The sequence below is a fragment of the Leuresthes tenuis genome, unplaced genomic scaffold (assembly GCF_036924035.1).
Source record: "Leuresthes tenuis unplaced genomic scaffold, fLeuTen1.0.hap1 SCAF_1, whole genome shotgun sequence".
Lineage (NCBI taxonomy): Eukaryota > Metazoa > Chordata > Actinopteri > Atheriniformes > Atherinopsidae > Leuresthes > Leuresthes tenuis.
This window is the reverse complement of record NW_027325355.1, coordinates 14067840-14084289: the sequence shown is the minus strand read 5'-3', so window position 1 is coordinate 14084289 and position 16450 is coordinate 14067840. Positions and strand designations below refer to the sequence as shown.

General features: G+C 42.6%; 3 protein-coding genes across 4 annotated transcripts; 2 read left to right on the top strand and 1 right to left on the bottom strand.

Moving 5' to 3' along the window:
• The first annotated feature begins 1439 nt into the window (after nt 1-1439).
• Nucleotides 1440-5873, top strand: LOC140291958 (cyclic AMP-responsive element-binding protein 1). Of its 2 annotated transcripts, none has more exons than XM_072379456.1 (8): nt 1440-1568; nt 2833-2926; nt 3038-3181; nt 3411-3511; nt 3717-3856; nt 4011-4193; nt 4300-4453; nt 4564-5873. In XM_072379456.1, the coding sequence occupies exons 2-8, from the start codon at nt 2840-2842 to the stop codon at nt 4706-4708; spliced, it is 954 nt and encodes a 317-aa protein (XP_072235557.1). In that variant the 5' UTR covers nt 1440-1568; nt 2833-2839; the 3' UTR covers nt 4709-5873. The 2 variants fall into 2 exon arrangements, with proteins under 2 accessions (XP_072235557.1, XP_072235565.1); XM_072379464.1 differs by lacking the exon at nt 1440-1568 and adding an exon at nt 1577-1733.
• Nucleotides 5874-6140: 267 nt separating this feature from the next.
• Nucleotides 6141-7604, bottom strand: mettl21a (methyltransferase 21A, HSPA lysine). Its single transcript, XM_072379475.1, has 3 exons — nt 7395-7604; nt 7201-7312; nt 6141-7046 (listed from the first exon to the last, which is right to left on the bottom strand). Exons 1-3 carry the CDS (start codon nt 7539-7541, stop codon nt 6649-6651), a joined length of 657 nt encoding a protein of 218 aa, XP_072235576.1. The 5' UTR covers nt 7542-7604; the 3' UTR covers nt 6141-6648.
• Nucleotides 7605-8439: 835 nt separating this feature from the next.
• Nucleotides 8440-14614, top strand: LOC140291798 (cyclin-Y-like protein 1). The gene is made up of 10 exons (XM_072379445.1): nt 8440-9367; nt 9509-9583; nt 9665-9699; nt 9797-9897; nt 10035-10070; nt 12971-13022; nt 13099-13218; nt 13346-13512; nt 13711-13873; nt 13971-14614. The coding sequence occupies exons 1-10, from the start codon at nt 9208-9210 to the stop codon at nt 14085-14087; spliced, it is 1026 nt and encodes a 341-aa protein (XP_072235546.1). The 5' UTR covers nt 8440-9207; the 3' UTR covers nt 14088-14614.
• Nucleotides 14615-16450: the final 1836 nt, after the last annotated feature.

Below are 16450 nucleotides of genomic sequence, written 5' to 3'. Positions count from 1 at the left end.
TTTTTTGAGCTACTTGACTAATTTGAATTTCCCCCACTGTGGGATGAATAAAGTATGTTTCTATTATTGTAACAGCATCTTTACAGATCTACCTAAAAGGTCAGTTAGACAACTGCAGCTCATCCAGAACTCAGCTGCTCGAGTCCTCACTAAGACCAAAAAAAGTGGAGCACATCAGTCCAGCTCTGAAGTCTTTACACTGGCTGCCTGTCCATCAGAGGATAGACTTTAAAGTTCTGATGCTGGTCTATAAAGCTCGGAATGGTCAAGGACCAAAATACATCAGTGGCCTCCTGACCCACTATGAACCTTCCAGACCCCTCAGGTCATCTGGATCCGGTTTTTTATCAGTTCCCAGAGTCAGAACCAGACATGGAGAAGCTGCATTCAGCTTCTATGCTCCACATCTCTGGAACAAACTCCCAGAAAGCCTCAGATCAAGACACATCTATTTTCAGCTGCATTTGAACAAGCTAGAGTTTCAAAACAGAATCATAATTTAACTATTGATTTTATCTTTCATATATATAATCTTTTCTGATTTTATCTATTGTTCTTCTTTCTTTCTTTTGTTTAAATTTTAGATTATGCTTTTTATTTCTTCTGTTTTAATGTCTCTGTAAAGCACTTTGAATCACCTTTATTGTTGAATTGTGCTATACAAATAAACTTGCCTTGCCTTGCCTATTCTATTCTATATAGTGAATCAGTCATTTTGCTGTGCTCCTAGAATTGTCCACTGTCAACAGCTGCATACTACAGTTACGGGCATGAGCATCATGTTGCTAACACAACAGGCTAGTTTAAAAAACATCATGATCAAAAAATATCCACCAGGATAAGAATTTAGACTTTAAGCTGCTCAGTTTGTCTTCCACTATGTCAGCATCAGCAACATTGTTAGGAAGCTTGCGTTGAAGCTGCTGCTGGCTTCAAAACAAACTTTTTCATTGTTTTGTGGAAATAAAAATGTATTCGGGTAGTCCTCAGAGTGCTCAGGTGCATTGGTTGATTCATAAAGCCAAAGGTTGTTCTGAGCAGAGTTAAGTTTGCACAGCTTATGTGTATCAGTTAATATGTATTCAACAACAGTAACATTGTGGTGATCATGGTGAAAGCATTTAAAGTATTTAACTTAATTTATTGTGTTTATGTGACAGAAAGTTACATAGATGTAATGAATGTTGATTGATTAAAGTTTGGCATTATTCATATTAACGCCAGGTTGTTCCACCAGATAGATTAATAGATACATATGTTACTGTTGATTTATGAGCGGACAATCTGGCGCATGCTCAGATCAGTTTAGGGACAACGGTTTCCTCGGCAATCTCCGTGATTTGAGCCTTGCCCTCGGCTGTTTGCGTGAGCTTCCGAACTTCTCCGGTTTCACTCGGGTGCCTTCGGCATAGCTGATTTTTTCGCTGTCGTCGTCTCCCTCGTCCTCCTCTCCGTGTTGTTGTTCTCGGTGACGCGACGGAGGTGTAGCCTGACGCGGTCTCTTACGTGTCGGTCTGAATAAAAGTGGAGCTCCGTAGACCCGGGAGTGACGAAGCGAGTCTGTGTTGGTAAGAGGATACGCATCCGATGTTTGCTAAACAGATATATGGCTGCCCAGAGATGTTATTTGTGCCTTATAATCGCAAAGGGCCAACAAAGAGATCATGGCGGCGGTGTTGCAGAGGCTCACAAAATGAGTCAGTCTCTGCAAGGCTGGCTCGACTGAGACATAGGTATTAATGTGGGAGTGGGCTTGAATTTCTTATTTAATAAACACTAAGGACATAAGTTTGTGAAGCAGTTAGCACTTTTACGTTAGCGCAGATTTAAGTAGAACATGTTTTAATTTTTAATTGGCTCGAGAAGGTATTTAGTGAACGTGGGGTGTTGTAGTTGCAAACAAAACTGACATACAATGCATGCAGACATTTCCCTCCATGCAAGCCTCAAGCTAGCAACCTAACGGTATCAGACAGTGCAGCATGAGTTTAGCCTGACACCGAAGCTTAAAGCAAAGCACCAAACTGAGACATTTGTTCATTTAAACAAAACCAATTAAATTGATTTGAGCCACACCTTCGATACAAGTTAAATATTTTTCTGCGGAACTGTGCTTACATTCAAAGCATAACTATTAGCGAGTTAGCATGCTAACGGAGGCAGACAGGGAAGGCTCACTCAAGCTAGCTAACCTACATGCTAACTTTGGTAACACTATCCCCATGGCTGCTCAACTATGATTTAGCTGCAGCATTTTATGCGAGCTCAATTATAGCGTTATGCTTTCATTCACGTTGTGTTTAGCCTCGCTATGTGCTTTTAGTGAGCACGGCTCCAATTCCGCTATAAATTAATCATACTGTAGCATGCTAAGCTAAACCACACCCTCCTTTGAAAAATCCAGCAAGTAACGCTCAACCTCCAGAGTGCCTGCTTTACACTGTGGACAACTTTCCCACGGTTTATATTGCAAAAGGTTATATCGCGATATTTCACAACTGATGGAACGGCACTGGCGAGTTTTATGGCAGTTTCACCCAAGACACAACAGTTTAAAAAAAAAATTCACATGGCTAGTAAAAAGCTGTTAGCTACTATCTGGAAACTTTTTTTTTTTTTTTTTGGCAGGTTAAACTTTGCTGTTCTTTTGACAGAATAAATTACAGCATACATTTGCATTTATTGTGGATCTTTTAAAAACAAAAGCATCCTCCAAACAGCAACAGATTATGTAACTGTCTCAACTACAGCAACAGCAGAGGCTTTTTTTTTTTTTTTTCATTGCATCATACCTGAAGCTTATCTATAATATGCCCCCCCCTCCACCCCCAGATTTTAAATGACCATGGAGGCTGGTGCAGACACACAGCAAAGTGGTGAAACAGCTGTCTCAGAGTCTGAGGCCCAGCAGATCACCTTGGCACAGGTAATTCATGCCGTCGTGACAAAATGCACACATTCGACAGCAAGTTGTGAACTGGTGATTGTGTCGCAGGATTGTTTTTAACACACAAATTGCGTGCTGTCATGGCTGCAGTCCATAGCAGCAGGCCAGGTGTCATCCAGTAGTCCCACAGTCACACTCGTGCAGCTACCCAACGGTCAAACGGTCCAAGTGCACGGGGTGATCCAAGCTGCTCAGCCTTCTGTCATTCAGTCCCCACAAGTCCAGACGGTACAGGTGAGCCGAGGAAAGATGCATTTAGAGCCATTCTTGATTTCTATATAGCGCAAACAATGATTGCTTGATGCTGACATTGCACTATGATTGAAGCTGTAAGCTAAACATGATCTACTTTTTAGTTTTAGATACTTCAGACGTTTTGTTTTTAGTCAGCTGTTGAATTTAAAGCATTTCTGATTTTATTTACGTTTGTTTATTTATTTATTTCTTATTATTTCATTTGCAGATTTCAACTGTTGCTGAGAGTGAGGACTCTCAGGAATCTGTTGACAGTGTCACAGATTCTCAGAAGAGGAGAGAGATTCTGTCCAGACGGCCTTCTTATAGGTCTGTTTGTTTTTTTCCCCTCATTGGTATAAAGATGCCGTAGAGCTCTTTCCTCTTATGAAAACATTCATCATTCATTTTACTGTTTTCTATCCCTCTTCCTTTATCTCATCCATCACCGATGCTTTGTTAAACCTCATTCCAAAGAAAGAAGTCATCGGTTTGCTCGGACGTTTAACTGAGATTTCTCCCCTCTCCTCTACAGGAAGATTCTCAACGACTTATCATCAGACGCTCCAGCGGTGCCTCGAATTGAGGAAGAGAAGTCAGAAGACGATTCTGCCCCGGCCATCACCACAGTCACGATGCCCACCCCCATCTATCAGACCAGCAGTGGCCAGTACAGTACGTACCTTTTAAAACAGGAAGCTTGTGTTCTTTTCTTTTCTTTTAAGTGAACTGAATATAGAGGAAAAACTGACTGGTACGTCTTGATATGCAAATACATGATTATATACGGGCACTTGAGTAAAGAAGTCTTATTGTTTTCTCAATGCAGTTGCCATTACCCAGGGTGGGGCCATTCAGCTGGCCAATAATGGCACAGATGGAGTCCAGGGCCTGCAGACTCTCACCATGGCCAATGCTGCTGCTGCCCAACCCGGTGCCACCATCCTACAGTATGCTCAAACTAGTGACGGCCAGCAGATCCTCGTGCCTAGCAACCAAGTGGTTGTACAAGGTAAGGAAGTGTCTTAACATTTTGCTCTGTAAAAGCACACCGAAGAGTGTAATATCATTTAGTTTTTTATGTTTCTTGTTGTCTTTTTCCCTCCCTCGCTTGTCAGCTGCCTCTGGTGATGTCCAGGCCTATCAAATTCGCACAGCCACCACCAACGCCATCACTCCCGGGGTAGTCATGGCAACTTCGCCCGCACTGGGAACAGCAGGAGCCACAGAGGAAGTCACGCGCAAAAGGGAGGTCCGACTGATGAAAAACAGGTCAGTAAATGTCGTCACGGCGCTGTTAAGAGGCGGTTGCCTTCCTGCCTTTGAGGCTGTGGGAGTCGCAGTCTGGGCTGGTAACTTCATGTGGTCTCTGTGACACGCAGGGAGGCAGCCCGAGAGTGTCGTAGGAAGAAGAAGGAGTACGTCAAGTGTCTGGAAAACCGCGTGGCCGTACTGGAAAACCAGAACAAAACTCTCATCGAGGAACTGAAAGCCCTCAAAGACTTGTACTGCCACAAATCCGAGTAGTAAACATCAAAGAGCCTGCCAGGAGCTTGTCAGGTTCCCACCAGTCCCCATGTACAGAGACTCCGCAGACTGGAAGCCACTCCTCCTTTTCTACTCTCGTGCTGTCTTTTTAAAAACTGTTGGAAGAAAAAAAAAAATCTGTTTAAAAGACTCGCCAGGAATTTGAAAAACAAACAAACAAAGAAAAAAAAAAAAAACCCATTCCACTTCAGCGAATTGAAATCCTGCTCCTATCAGTTCCCACGGAAAAAGGTGAGGACGAACCGCGGAGAAGGGCCAGAACTGAACGGGGAAGTCCACGTTTTGGTTTTCTTGTTGTTTTTTTTTGTTTTTTTTTTAAACACCACGTAGGGAAGCATTCCAGTCACTGGTGCCTGGGTCAAACTCGGCAACATCACCAGCAATGGGGAACTGACAACAATCACCGATGATGGAGCTCACTCTCGGATCAGTTGAAGAGATTTACCTTCACGTGCAGCATTTGTATTTGTAACCTGCGCCTCCTGCATTAACATCTGTTACTTAATTACGCTTTGAACTGTAGATGGGCTGTGTCTTGGACATTTTATCTTTGACCTGTATTTGTTTATTATATATTAGATTATATGCTTCCATAATGCCATTGACTTTTTTTTTTTTTTTGCGTTTTTTTTTATTTTTATTATTATTATTATATAATGTAAATCTACTTTGACTTCATAGGACATCAACAAACATTTCAGTCGGGTTGTAAAATGGGTTTCGTGTTAAAATGCCACTTAAAAAAAAAAAAATGCAGTTAAGAGACTCCATCTATATCAGCACTGAAATCTGTAAACGATTTGACATGAAATCAAACACTTTCAAGGGGTTTTTTCCCTTCTTTTTGAGCTGTAAAGACATTGTAATCAAGGCATGGGGGCTGATTTCTTCCTTTCTTTCTCTTTACTCCACAGTGACATAAGTAAACGTGTTTAAATGCTGAGGGTTTTGGTCGTAGGCACCCACAAATGGTTCTTTTGTTACAGGAAAATGACATTAAGTCGACAAACGGTTAATTCTTCTTCTTCTTTTTTTTTTCCCCCTCTTGTTTAAAGTGGCATTTGAAAAGTAAAAATCTCATCCTTATTTTTGTATTGTGGATTTTTGAATCCTTTTTAAAAAAAAAAACAAAAAAAACCAAGAATTTTATTGACTCGCGGATTTCCTTTTGAACGTAAACCAAAAAAATAAATAAATAACAAGCCTTAATTGTTTTGCAACTAAATGAATAATATATCTGCGTATATTTCTAACTAAACTTTAGAGACGGGGCACGCAATTCTATTAAAGATTAATAGAATTGGTTTACATCCGAAAAAATTTGGTTACATACAAAGTGGCGCGTGCACTTTCCTTGCGTTTACAATCCTTGAGCATTTCAGTCTATATATATATAGATATATATATATAGATATATATATATTTTTTTTCTTTTTAAGATTTCAGCGTGGCACCAATGCTGCAAGCTGAGACATCCGAGTTAAAACTGAACCCAAGGAACAATTTGATCGAACCCCGCGAGAGGATTGTAAAGTGCGCCCAAACGGAGATGGAAAAAATACAATTTTATTTTATTTTTTATTTTATTTTATTTTAAACAAGAATGGAATGCCATATTGTAATCATTAGGTATTATGTATAGTCTTGAAACAGTATGCTTTTTGTTTTTTGTTTTTTTTAATGTTGCTTTACATTTTTTTTTTTATCATTTTTTTTTTTATTCACAGTTTCTAAATGTTCGCACCAACTTGTATAATACAGTGCATTATGTTAGAGCTATTCAAATATGACTTTTTTTTTCTTTTTTTTGGCAGCTGTTAATAAATGTGTTTCTGGTACGTTTTGAGGATTTTTTTTTTTTTTAAAGACCTCTGATTTTAGTCCTCGTGTTGCCTGATGGGAGAAGAAAAAAATAGTTCTTATAAATCCCTCCTCCGCGGGAGTTTATGTGCTCTGTATACATGGATGTCCCTCTCTTTCTCATAGTAGACCTCCTCGGCTGCGAAAGACCGCTTGAGCATGTTCAGAAAGTTCGTGTCCCGCTCGTAGCGGATCTTGCAGGCCAGCAACACCACAGTTGTGTCGGAACACAAGTGCTCCAGAGTCCGCAACAGAGGCAGAAACGTGGCCTCTAAGTAGACTATATCCGCTCCCAGAACCAGATCGAATCCCCCGGCCGGGTAGTGTTCGAGACCCTCGCCCCAAGTCAGCTCTGACACAACCACTGACTCTTGGGAATGAGGGGGTAGATTTGCCTTGACGTTGGAAGATAGAAATTCTAGGGCTGGTTGTCTGTCTGTGATGGTCACGTGAGCACCTAGAAACGTTGAGAACGTGCGATAAAACACCTCTATTTCCGCCCAATGACTTCACATGTGCTATCCTTCAGCTAAAAAATGTATTTTGTGGAAGTTACTGCCAAGGAGTTATATTTTAGAAGGTTTTAAACAGTTAAGTGACGACGCACTTACCCAATAGAGCTGCTACGATGCCCACTAGTCCGGTACCAGCACCCAGTTCGATGGCCCGCTTCCCCGTCAGCTCCACTTTCTCCAACTCCAGATACATGCACATGACAACCGCCTGAGAAGTAAAGGCATTTTCATCGAACACGTTTTATTCGCCAAAGAATTATGTTGCTATGTTTGCCATTAGTGTTACCCACGGCATCCCACACAACCGCCGCTACCCCGTGCTTTTTCCAGTCCTGTGCGATACTGAGGTCGTGGTTGGCGAAGCGGAATTGTGCTGATGAATTGTGAAGCTTGGAAAACACAGGCGAAGGGTTTTCGACATAAGGGACAAGAGCCATGCTTAAAAAAAAACAAATGGAAACGATGTTCAGTAGTAATGTGTGGTCAGTCGCTCGCGTACAACTCTTCTTCTTTGACACGTCAAGGTATTTGGCTGATTTAACTGACTCACTACCGCCATCTTCCGGAATAATTTGTACATGTTTTATTTTTCATTGCACCTTCTTTCTTTCTTTCTTTTTTCTGAAAACTGTGTTTTTCTCCCCTCAGCAGCCCGTGAGAAGTTAGCTACTCCTTCTGTACAAAACGTACACAGTAGTTTCAAGAGCTTTTGCGATTCGAGCCGAAGTGTAATCCAGCTGTCTGACTCTTGGAATGTCAATGAGCAGTTTCGGCCAATCACATTACAGCTGAGACGACATTAACGAATAAAAACGCTAGTATTTTGAATGGGCGTAACTGCAAGGGATTTTCTCAACGACTATCCTCGTTTTAAGTGAGGGGGCGTGGCCTTCGCTGGTTATCTGAAGTTAGCGACATCTAGCAGCTTTCAAGTTTCCGTTTCATTCGTGTTCATTTGTTCAAAGTAAAAGTCAATTTCTTTACTCGCTCTGCCTTACACAGAATCCCAGGGAAGTACACCCTGGCCTGGACACCTCGCCAGCCCACCAAAGGGCCAAAATGAAATTTAGAATCGCAGCTTCACCTAACATGCATATTTACTGGAAAAGGAGAATATGCCAATTCCTCACAGGAAGGCCTCTTGTCAAGATTCGAGCCGAATTGTTGTGAGGCGACAGTGCAAACCACCACACAGCCCGCGGGAAAACTATATTCTCCCAAATCTGACATGTGTTTTTGTTCCGTTTGCACTGCACAGCGCCCGTTTCTATACTCTATTCGAGGTACACAGCGCGACTTTTAGTTTGAAAGAAACAACCGGAAGCGTCTGCTGTACGACAAGTAACTCGACGTACCAAGACGTGTCTCCCGTAAATGCGACGAGATGAGAGCTGGCTGTATATTTTGTATCCGCTACCTTTCCGCCCTCTTGCTCGTCTTAGGAGTCTTTTCCAGTCGGTGAATCTGTCTTGTCCTCTTGTGGAGAAGCCCTCAATTGTGATAACGCCTTCAGCTTTTGGCGGGTGTGGATGTTGATCTATGCCACTGAAGGAGAGGGAAAGAATGGATTGAGGTGTGGAAGCTAGCGTTAGCCGGCTAGGCATGGAGGGAGATAGAGGAGCTTGTGACTTTGCCATGTTAGACTCCATAGCGTAAAATGAGTTGATGTGACTTATTCACCGTCCAAAACTATCCACTCCACGCATGTAATTCACAGAAAAGTGCGCTAGTGGTTTGCTGCGCACACGCCCTGAATATGTCAGCTGTCCTGCACGTACCGCAGATAACCACTTGGTTGTCTGTCTTTTGGATCCCCATTCTGCTCTGAAGCTGGATTTTCCAGATTACAGCTCCATTAGTAACTAAACTAAGGGTTGATCTATTCAAATGCAGGTTCTATGTTGATCTATTCAAATGCAGGTTCTATTTGCTAGCTAGTCCCTCCAAACTGGTATGAAGCAAGTTTCTTGAACAGAGGTGTTACATTTTTAACCGCCCCCCTAAAGATTTGGGCTGAACTTTGCTCGAGAAGCTCGGTGTTGTCAGTCCTCACTTCTATGGGAGCCAGCTCTGGCTGTGTAGCAGAGCTGTTGTAGGTCAGTGATGGGAGGGTCCGTGTCCTGCTGCATCTCTCCTGGAGAGAGTCCAAAGATCCGCAGGAGGCAGGTGGAACTCGACGAATGTCCCATCACCACCACTGAGGACGTGAGCGAGGACACCGGGACCTACCTGCAGCACATCAGCGACAGGGAGCTCCCCGATGGTGCGTGGTAGCTGCTCTGCTTTGGGACTTTGTAGTTCCACCCAGTCTTACCCTGGGGGTCGTTTCCCGTCAGTGGTGTGGATAGCTGGGACTACACCATTTGAAGTAGTTTTCGCTGTTTTTTTCTTCTTTTTCCCACAGAATTAGCCCACGAGGAAAACCCATCAGACCACCCGAGAGCCAGCACTCTCTTCCTCAACAAATCCCAGACAGATGGTCGGTATTTCTCTGCTGATCGTGCTGTCATTTAATTACGTTTCAGCTATTCATGTCACTAAGCTTGCCTTCCCATTCCAGTGCGCGAGAAAAGGAAAAGCAACTACATGAACCACGTAAGTGATGAGCGCTTTGTGATAGAAAGAAATCTAAAAGAAGATGCCAACTTTTCTCCTAGACTAAGACTTGGGTTGTAAACTGTTTCCATACCAGACTTCCCCTGGGCTTCTGACTAAAAAGTACAGCTCCTGCTCAACAATATTCATTGATGACAGCACAGTCAGCCAACCTAACCTCAAGAGCACCATCAAATGGTAAGCAATTTCCCCTCTTTTCCCCACTTTTTGTGTGTTTGTTAGACAGGTTTCTCTTAAAAAGGTTGTCACAGTTTGCCGCAGTCTTCTGGTCTTCTGGTTCATCGTTTGTTTGTCTTTGTTTCTGTCTGTTGCAGCGTTGCATTGGCCATATACTACCACATAAAAAACAGGTATGGAAAGCTTGAAATATTCTCACAAATGCTCTTCTAGCTCCAAGGCGTGGTTTCTGCATATCCAAAGGGGGTTAGCTTTAGGAGGCCTTGCCGAACATATGGAGATCTCGCCGAGATCTGACTCTGGATGCGTGGCATACATGTAAAGGAGGTGGAGTAGCGGCACAGATGCTGCAGGCAGAGCAGGAAGGAATGAATGGGCTGCAGGTGTGTTATTGCAGCATGGGAAGAAAGTTTCAGATATATATTCTGTCAGATGCAACACTGGCTGTTGAATATCTCTCCTAGTTTGAGAATCTGTGACACCGGATTTTAGGAGTTTGATATGTGGAGCGCTCATTCAAAACAGGCATCTCCGCTGGAGTTGAATTATTCTGGTGAATGGAAATAAAGAGCGTCGGTTCCAAATCTTTTAAAGTCAGCAGGAACGAGCTTTAGAGCAATCGGTTACATAAGCACTCCCTTCTGCTGACACATCTCTCAGGAGGAGACTTCTCGGCGAAAGTCAGACAGCGTAATTCGGTCTTTGACCCCCGAGAGAGTTGGAGAGAGACTTTCTCTGTCTCTGCACTGGGGCCTTTTCATTTTTTCCTTTTTTCATTTTCTAAGAGGAGTGATTCGTCGGGAGGTGGCGCTTGTGCACGTGTCCAGCTCTTATCTCGGAACCCAACTCGCAGCTGGGGTTTCCAACATTAAGTTGGTGTTGTCGCACACCTCGGTGAGAAGTGAACGGGCTTCACGAGGCTGGAAATCCAGAGCTGAACCTGAAGTTACCTCGCTAAGCCTCTAATCCGGCTCCTTAGCGCAGGCCCCAGTACTCAAGTATGCTGTGAGGAAACAAAACTGTGACTCTTGGTCACAGTAGTGAAAACACAGATTCAACAATGTTGAAACGTATGAAAAAGTTGGACTATTCCCTCAAAATCATCATCATGCTTTGTATTTTTTAAGAAGTTTTAATTTGGAATGCAACACGCTTCAAAAGAGAGACGACTGTTGTTGCTTGTTGCTCCAGCGTTTGAGACCTTCCTTTTTTTTTCTTTTTTTTTTTTTGCACTGTTTTCATTTTCATAAATTGCCCCTAATCTTCAGTGTAGTTCGCCGGCAGAAAAAGTGAAGCACCAGAACTCTTTCCTTGCTTTAGAGCCCACGCCATGTGCACTTATGCGCCCTTATCATCACTGATGCTGGAACTGTTTGCTGTTTCCTCTTATTTTTAACCTGCTGGCCACAACATCCACTGCTTCTTAACTTCTTAAAGGAGAACTCTGGTATTTTTAAACCTAGACCTTATTTCTGCCATGAAATATGTTTATCTTCTCACCGACAGCAGTTTGGTGAAAGTCGGCGTCCTTCGGAAGATATTTAGATTCCTCGAGATCCATATAATGGAGTGAACGGGGGCATTGGCAGTACAGCCTCTAAATACTTTAAAACCAATACTTTAAGACAAATGAATGAATGAACGCGTAAGGACGTCCATCGTACTCAAAGTTGTCGTCAAAATCTGATAAATATCCTGCCATGTTGCACAAAACTATCAGCAGCAAACTCCGTGTGAAGTTAGCCGACTGTCACAGAGCAGGGAGTAAATGAGCTGTGCTGCAGCAGCACGCGTCGATGATGTCATCCCAGTAGACGAGTGTGTAGAAAACCCTCTTAAAGCACCCCGATAGCCGCCAATAACAACAACACAGCAGCTATGAGCTAACAGTGCAATAGTACGTGTTGATTCATTCATTCATTCTTCTTAAAGTATTGGTGAAATAAAGAGAGATAATGCCTTATTTAGAGGCTGCATGGTCTACGCCCCGTTCACTCCGTTATATGGATCTTGAGTAATCTAAATATCTTCCGAAGGATGCAGACTTTAACCAAGCTGTTCTCGGTGAGTAGATAAACGTATTTCATGCCAGAAATAAGGTCTAGGTTTAAAAATACCAGAGTTCCCCCTTTAAATGTCCACATGGTGTTGTTGGTGAATAAGCGTATCTCAAGGTTTTACTCTTACTTTTCGAACCAGCGTGAGCGGTCATCTGACCAGTAATTAATGGAGGTAGCATGGGCGTGACTAAATCCAAGGTGGCACGCCGGGAGCAAATTCGCGAGTGTAGTGGGGAGGTGGGTGTGAATGGGGGGTGTTACAGAGGGTTTTGATGGATGACTAACACGAGCAGTGCTTGACTAGAACACTTAAAAGAAGTGGTGGGTCTCAAAAAGCGTCTGACCAGTTCTTCGGTACTGCCACTGAAAAAGATGGGATCACCTCTGTTTTAGCATGAGGACGCTTATTATGAAATAAGCGTCACAAAATAATGGTACTAATGCTATCAGGAAATCAAATTGTTACAAAATGGATAAGTTGACCATTGAAAAATTAAAAAAAATTTCATTTATTTATTAATATGATGAATTCATTATTTGTTCATTTATTTCATTTTGAAAGAAAGGGCTTCTTATACACTCAAGCCAGATCATGAAGAGCCTTAAAAAAAACTTAAATTCAATGCTGAAACGCACAGGAAGCCACAGGGGCTTTTTAAAATTTTCCTTCGAAAGAAGAGGGGACGTTTTAAGCCATCCGAGCTTTGATATCATTTAAGTAATCCGAGGGATGTGTTGTTGGCATTTTCGTGGGCTATTGTCATTTGCAAAGCAATGGAAGGGGGAGTATTGTCTCTATTAAAAATGGACCCGAAGCCAACAGAACAGTGCCTAGGATGGAGCCCTGAGGAGCTCCACATGAAAGTGGGGCTGCTTTGTAAAACTAACATTTATGTGACAGAAAAACTCTGGTCAAATATGACCAAAACCAATGTGAAGGAGTAACTTTCATGCTTAAATGTTGTTTAAACTGTTACATAAGGTTAACGCAGTCTTTGTCTATGCTCCTGCAGAGATTCAAACCGCTCGCTGGATATATTCGACGAGAAGAAGCACCCCCTGTCGGTGAGTTTTTCACTTGATAAGAGCAGCGATATTTCCTGCGCTGATGAGCCAGTAACGATGAGCCTCTGCCCAACAGAAGGAGAAAGTCCCAGATGACTACTCTGTGGTCGACCCAGAACACAAACTCATCTACCGCTTTATCAGAACGCTCTTCAGCTCTGCGCAGCTCACCGCTGAGTGCGCCATCGTCACTCTGGTAGGTTTATGGCACCGGGTTTCCAAGACAAGAGCCCCGAAAACACTCCCATCCATTTTTCTTTATTACTGTTTTGTTTGGAAGTGTGTATTGCTGGTGTGAACTGATGGACGTGCACTCTTGTTAGGTCTACCTGGAAAGGCTTTTGACATATGCTGAGATGGACATTTGTCCTTGCAACTGGAAGCGCATCGTTCTCGGCGCCATCCTGCTGGCCTCCAAGGTGTGGGACGACCAGGCTGTGTGGAATGTCGACTACTGCCAGATCCTCAAAGACATCACAGTGGAGGACATGTGAGTGTTGCTCCTCATCCATGGAAGTACGTACTAGGGATGCACCGATCTGCTTTTTTTTCACCTCCGATACAAATATCGGATCAGTGCACCCCTAGTACTTACTGTTGGTTTTCACGTCGCAGCCCACATGTAACGTCCATGTGGGATGAGCTTGAGTTCTCATAAAAACGAGGAATTCTCTGACATGTTGTGCAGGAATGAGATGGAGCGTCACTTCCTTGAGTTGCTCCAGTTCAACATCAACGTCCCAGCCAGCGTCTACGCAAAGTATTACTTTGACCTCCGCTCGCTGGCCGACGACAACAACCTCAGTTTCCCCCTGGAACCGCTTAGCAACAAGCGGGCTCAAAAACTCGAGGTGAATGTGTTTTACATTCCACATATGAGGCAGTTGATATCTGTTAGTTGCTTTAGGGGTGCGGCGGTAACTGTTCTGTGCTTTCCTCTTTCTCCAGGCCATATCCAGGCTGTGTGAGGACCGATACAAAGACCTGAGTAAATCCGCTATGAGGAGGTCTGTCAGCGCAGACAACCTGGTCGGCATCAGGAACTCCCAGGCTGTGCTGTCTTAAGTCTGTGAATGGTGTATCCCGTGTCCGGCGAGGATGATGAGACATTTCAAAAGTAGATTAATATCAGCAACTGATAGGTTTTTGCTATGAAATGTTAGGTGTCCATTATAGGGAGGAAGAACTGATCAGAAGTTTAATATACAACTATACTATAATATTATGACTTAAGTCTATGTGTTTATTACAAGGAACTTCAGTGTTTTGCCTTCAAAGCATGGTCATGTGGTGATGAATTGGAGGGAAACCGCATGAAAACGCCTCCTGAAGCCACATGCGTTGAGGACCTTTTCGTTTCTTTATCTCGTTAATCTTTTGGGGGAGCAGTGCCTGGCCGCGGCAGTCATCTTTCCACCTTTTAACCCATGACAAACTGTCTCGAACTACCCTGTGGTGTAGTTCTGCACACGGACAAGTAGACTATGTTTTGCTTACTATGTAGGCTCTTATAGCTGTGAAATGTATGAAACTTTATTTATTTCAAATAAATTCCACTCGCTGTTTAAAGTTGAGGCTGCTTAGGTGGGAAACTCTGTTGTTGTGGTGTTTGTTTTTTTTCTCTTGTGTTACTTGAGATGGGTAAAAAAAAAAACAGATGCGATACTGTTGTTTTAGATTTGCTTCATCTCAATCAAGCATTTTGTGTACATTCCAATGTGCTGTTCGTCTTCCACGACTGAGCTCATGAATAGCATGATTACCTTCACAATAGGTGTTTTAGTAGAATTTCACAGGTTCTCTGGTGAGTTGGACTCACTCATGTTAGTTCTATCAGGAAATTTAATTGTGCGAATACCATTATATCCACCATTATAAATGGTTGATATTCCTTGGAGTCATTAGGAAGAACACCAGAGATGATGAGGAGTGCGATCCCCTTTCAAGTTCTGTTATTGCATGGAATTTATTTTTTGAAGAGTTATAAGCAAGGACACATCGGTGTACCCTTTGCAGAGGATTTTTTTTTTTTTGCCACCTACAATATCCTAAGGGGGTATGAAATCCCAATCCTGCACTGAAAACTGAATTAAAAGTAAATTTCAACTTTGTCACAAACGGATTTGATACTGTTTTGACAGAAATAACTCAATTTTGTGGTAGGTTACAACATAACAAATGGCTGATGAAGCAGCTAAGTTGCGTGTCATGTCTAATAGATGGAGGTCTGCTTACCTGTCTGGTGGGTGGGGCTAAGAGGAAGACGGGAGTCGAGGGAAGGAACCTATCGTGTGCAATTTAGGAAACGGAATGAGTGGATAGAACCCTCTTTTTCACAAACTTAATTGAATCATATACATAAGCAGAAACCTAATTTTAAACACTTTGTTTATAAGCCTTTGCAGGCAATGATTGCCTATGGCTGTCACGAGAGAAAGTTCATTTGCCAGGGCTTTATATCATCTGTCTTCAGTTTTTAGTTGAGGGTCTTTAAGTCTCTGGTTTTATGAAATTGTTGCTAGAGTTCTGTTGAGTTCAGGTATTTGAGTTGACCGCAGAATATTACGCTGTTTCAGCCTTGGCGACTGTCGGTTGGTCTGTCTGTGTACTTTGAAACACTGGCCAATCAACCTATCTGAGCCAAAACTATGGCCATGTGTAGTTCAGAGTTCATCCAACTGCTTTTGTCACAGCATCAACAAATATAGGAGATCCAAAGTTTCTGGCCATGTTTGCACATGATATCAGATGTGCTTGACAGATTTCTAGAATAGCACCACACTAGTGGCAGCCAGCTGCAGTAACTCTGGACAAATTGTGTCTAATATGTTCTTGAGGTTTTCCAGTGAGCTTTTTTTTCCCCTTTGAAAACAGATTTTTTTTGTAAAAACGCTGGTGATGTCTGATGTCTGCTGGTAATTCTTGCACTTTTTTTTTTAGATGTGTTTAGATGCGTAACCATACCAACAGAACAAATGTTTTCTTGTGAAAGCAGCTAATTGAGTTTTTCAAAATCCAAATAACACTTGGAATAACACCTCAAATCCAAGAGGACATGTCTAAGATGCAGAGCAGAAACAAAATAGAGAGAAAAGAGGAGGAAATTTCAACCATTTTATCTCTTGATCATCAAGTAAAATGAGACATCACTGGTATACAAAAAAAACTGATGAGCTTAAGCCCTGACTGGGATCTTAGCAATATCAGGAAGGCCGTATTATATGTTTCATTGAGACATAGCAGCAGGAATGCCTCTCACATCTCTCGGCCCGGTTTTACGGGCAAAAACTACAAACAGAGAAGTATCAGTAAGGGAGGAGTGACTGCACTTCTTGTTAGGAGCACATGGTGTAATCCTGCATATGTCATTCAGTAGAAGTGTCTCTACACCCCAGATGTTGAACTGTTGGCTGAGTTTCTGTCCGTGA

Excerpts from the sequence above, each read along its gene's own strand:
- mettl21a (XM_072379475.1), bottom strand. The coding sequence starts at position 7,541 with ATGGCTCTTGTCCCTTATGTCGAAAACCCTTCGCCTGTGTTTTCCAAG. Across the intron at positions 7,313-7,394 it reads CGGCGGTTGTGTGGGATGCC|GCGGTTGTCATGTGCATGTA; the intron begins GTGGGTAACACT and ends TTTACTTCTCAG. Across the intron at positions 7,047-7,200 it reads CATCGTAGCAGCTCTATTGG|GTGCTCACGTGACCATCACA; the intron begins GTAAGTGCGTCG and ends CAACGTTTCTAG.
- LOC140291798 (XM_072379445.1), top strand. The coding sequence starts at position 9,208 with ATGGGAGGGTCCGTGTCCTGCTGCATCTCTCCTGGAGAGAGTCCAAAG. Across the intron at positions 9,898-10,034 it reads CTCAAGAGCACCATCAAATG|CGTTGCATTGGCCATATACT; the intron begins GTAAGCAATTTC and ends TGTCTGTTGCAG. Across the intron at positions 13,219-13,345 it reads AGTGCGCCATCGTCACTCTG|GTCTACCTGGAAAGGCTTTT; the intron begins GTAGGTTTATGG and ends CACTCTTGTTAG.
- LOC140291958 (XM_072379456.1), top strand. The coding sequence starts at position 2,840 with ATGACCATGGAGGCTGGTGCAGACACACAGCAAAGTGGTGAAACAGCT. Across the intron at positions 2,927-3,037 it reads AGCAGATCACCTTGGCACAG|TCCATAGCAGCAGGCCAGGT; the intron begins GTAATTCATGCC and ends TCATGGCTGCAG. Across the intron at positions 3,857-4,010 it reads GACCAGCAGTGGCCAGTACA|TTGCCATTACCCAGGGTGGG; the intron begins GTACGTACCTTT and ends TTCTCAATGCAG.